The 3507-nt window shown below is 56.3% G+C and overlaps 1 protein-coding gene across 1 annotated transcript; it reads left to right on the top strand.

Annotated features, from left to right (window-relative positions):
* The first annotated feature begins 1042 nt into the window (after nucleotides 1-1042).
* Nucleotides 1043-3238, top strand: LOC144158401 (uncharacterized). Its single transcript, XM_077689271.1, has one exon. It carries the CDS (start codon nucleotides 1117-1119, stop codon nucleotides 2980-2982), a length of 1866 nt encoding a protein of 621 aa, XP_077545397.1. The 5' UTR covers nucleotides 1043-1116; the 3' UTR covers nucleotides 2983-3238.
* The last annotated feature ends 269 nt before the right edge of the window (nucleotides 3239-3507 follow it).

The raw sequence follows: 3507 nt of genomic DNA, 5'->3' as shown, positions 1-3507 counted from the left end.
TTCGAGTAGCTCCATCACCGCGTTGTGCAGGCCTAGGGCTAGGCGTCGTTCGGTAGGGGCGTGCGTAGGCAAGAGAAGGGCTGCACGATAGGCACGTCTTAAAAGAGAGTACGAGGAGTGCTGTTGAGTGAGGGTAGCGTACGGTAGGTGGCAGCAGAAGCGAGAGGTGAGGAAGCTATGAAGGAGGCTCAGATTCAACAACGCCATATTTGCGTGCCGTGATACATTTAATGAGGCCAATGGTCTGTTTGCTGTAAGTGCAAAGTTGGGCGATGCATGGTGCGTGTGCTGTTGCGAGTTGAGCGTGTCATCAATCCGAGGATGCGCAGTTGTGATAAATGGGGCATGATCGTGCAAGCGAACGAGACCTGGATGGTCTTTCGATGACGCCACGAGGTTCAGACCCGACAGCTAGCCCTTAGTGCATTTTTCGATTGATTGATTGATTGATTGATTGTAGGGTGTAATGCACCTACGCAACGCAGGAGACGAGGCGCGCCGTAGTGGAGTGCTCCGAATTAATTTTGACCATCTGGGGATCTTTAACGTGCGCCAAATTAGCGCATTTTTCTTTCAGAACATTGTTATTACCCGGTGCATTTATTTGAAAAACGAAGCAGCCATTCATTTTTTATTACAAGAGCGCTGAAATACCGCTTATGTATGGATGTTTTACCTCAAATATGCCTGATGCTTTCTTTTTTGCCGAACAGCGATCACAGGTATCAAGTATTGTACCAGCGTTAGTGGTTTGGAATGATTTTGCTTGTGTAAATTTTCCGTTTAAGTATTCTTCTATCTTTTGGCGGGAACGCTTAATCGAGGGACAGGCAGGCAGACAGGCTGACCAAAGTTCTCGCTTTTAAGTTCGCAAGATAAAATACCGTCTTTCAAAATATAATCACCGAAAAAGCCTGCGTTATCCTTCGTTCACTGGTACCCTCAACACTCACTTCGCGATACGGGGCTAGGAAATAGTGCTTATCGCAATCGCCATTGCAGCGTGACCACGACCGAGCGTGACAACTATAACGGCGTAAAACGAGCACGAAATTTCCCCCTTTAGCCACTCGCGCCGCAGCTACGAAACGGAGCGTGCCGCTACGCCCCAGCCTGATGGCGTCAGCTGAGCCACTGCCGGACCTCGATTTCGGCCTTCTTCCCCGCAGACCGTGGCTCACCATCCTGGAAAACCTCGACGCGGAATCACGCCTGGCCGTCGCCGACTTGGGTCGCAACTTCAGGGCGCTCGTGTACGGAGACCAGGCCCTGAGGTCAGTGCGCTGCGGCCCAAACCACGACGCTTCCGCGCTGCGAAGGCTTCTGAGCGGCGGCCGCGCCGAGCACGTCCGGAAGCTGTGCCTCACGAACTGCGTCGTGGCCCGGCCGGTCGACCTCATGAACTGCCTGGCCTCCTGCAAGCGGCTCACCGAGCTCGACTGCGTGGGCTGCCACCTGGACGTGGAAGCGCTGTTCCTCGTCGTAGCCAGGTGGCTGCATTCGCTCGAGCGGCTCGCCTGGTCGCTGTACTACGACGAGCGCTTACGCAATCTTTTCCGGCGAACGCGAAACGGCAGCCTCGAGTTCGGTGCGAGACCGGGGGTGTCGCACATCTACGTGGAAATTGCCAGCGGCGCCGAACCCACCTACCGTTTCCTGGCCTTCCTGCTTCGCCACTGCCCCAACCTTCGCCACCTGCATGTGCACACCCTCCGCGCAGCCCACGCGGCGTCGGTGCCGCAGTGCGCTGCCCTTGCCGCCGCCACACGTCTGCGGACCTTCGCCTACACTACGGACGAAGGCGTGACGCAGATGTGTCGCAATTTCACCGGAGTGTCCGAACGAGCGGCTGGCTTTGTCGACGATGCCTCCGTGTGCGGTAACGTCTCGCTGCGCGGACCTCAACGACGCAGCAGCTGCGCCAGGCTTGGCGAGCTGGCGCCGGGTTCCAACCAACTCGCTGGACTCAGACAGGCGGTGTTCGTAGTGGACGACACCGACGACTGCTACAGGAGGCTCAGGCAGGCAGCTTTAGACTTCTCCTGGGAACGCCTACGTGCCTTGACACTCGTCTCTTGGCCGCTCGGAGCCGCCCGTCGTCCGCTAGGCTCCCAACAGCAACAAGCTGCCGTCCACCTGCAGTGCTTCTTCGCGACCTGCCTCAACCTGACGGAACTTAACCTGAATGCTTTCCACTTCCCCGAAAACGTCGGCTTTGCGCAGATGTCCGCTGCCGTTGTGCACCTCCGGGCGCTCTCAGTTACACCGTGCGGTCTGGCGGGGAGCCCTTCCAGTCTGTCGGTTCTGGCGAAGAGTTGCCGGAAACTGGAAGAACTAGACGTTCGCGCCAACCGAATCGGCCTGCTAACTTCCCCGTGCGCAGTCTGCGCCTCCGGCGAGTTCCAGGTGAGCAAGGACGCGATTGGAATTCTGCACTGGAGGACCGCGTTACGGCGGTTCACCCTGTCCTGCATCTCGGGACTGCGGTCGCTCGACTTCCTGGGGGCGTCTCGGGTCACCGACCTGCGGCTGTGCAGCGTCGACTCGCTCCATGACGGCGGCTACGAAGGGCTGGCCGGCCTTCTTCGGCACAACCCTCGCCTCGGCTCTCTCACAGTCGAGCACAAGGAACTGCCCCTGGACGACCTCGTCATCTGGTGCGAGCTCGTGAAGGTGAAGAGTCTGCGCTACCTCTGCCTTCTGTCGGAAGTCAAGACGCGGCTGGAGACGGTGGAGTCTCTGGCGCGTTATTTCCTGCCTGGATGGGCTGCCATGCACGCCCTACACGTCCACTTCAGGCACTTCAACAGCTGCCCGCTGGGCCGCGCCCTGGAGAGGGTCACCTGGATTCCGCACGGGCGACGGGACTCCGAAGGTCGGCGACCGGTCCTGACTCTCACTGACAAGCCATGCGTCATGTGTTGCACCTCGACTTTCATCGGGCTAGCGAAGCCCAGGAACCGGAGTGGGTGCAGGCTTTAGTCCTCGCGCGACCTTGTGCAGGAGGCAGTTTCGGTCAATTCATGATGTCGAATCGCTATTGTCTCCTCATTCATTTTGTTTTGGTTGTAAAACACGTTGTGTTAAACTGTTTTTTATTGCGCATTGATGCTCAAATGGCACATATCTACATCAAAACTGTTTCATGTTTTAATAGTTTATGTTCTGACGCAAGCACTATCGGCTAAGTAGCGGTTACAGTGCATGTTTCGAACCTTCCCAATAAATGTTTTACAGCTACGACAGTGTTGTGCTTGATGCCTCTTCTTTTTTTTTACGGAATTGGCAATTCGCGGTTGGATTACGTTTAGCACTTCAAACTACCTTTGTTTGCGTGTTTTGTCTTGCAGACGTTCGTTCAATTTGTACGGGGGGGGGGGGGGTCGAAAGAAATGCGAACGGAGCTCACAGCCTCAGACTCATGCCGCACCATCTGGCTGCAAAGTCGGTAAACTGTGCGCATGCTCACTTCTTCGAGAGCGGTTGAGAGTGTGGCCTACATTTTTG

Source organism: Haemaphysalis longicornis, unplaced genomic scaffold (genome assembly GCF_048455015.1).
Source record: "Haemaphysalis longicornis isolate Haplotype H1 unplaced genomic scaffold, Haemaphysalis longicornis Haplotype H1 scaffold_10, whole genome shotgun sequence".
Lineage (NCBI taxonomy): Eukaryota > Metazoa > Arthropoda > Arachnida > Ixodida > Ixodidae > Haemaphysalis > Haemaphysalis longicornis.
This window is presented reverse-complemented; position numbering and strand designations above follow the sequence as displayed.

Bases quoted from the DNA above. Each gene is read 5' to 3' on its own strand.
- LOC144158401 (XM_077689271.1), top strand. From the start codon at position 1,117: ATGGCGTCAGCTGAGCCACTGCCGGACCTCGATTTCGGCCTTCTTCCC.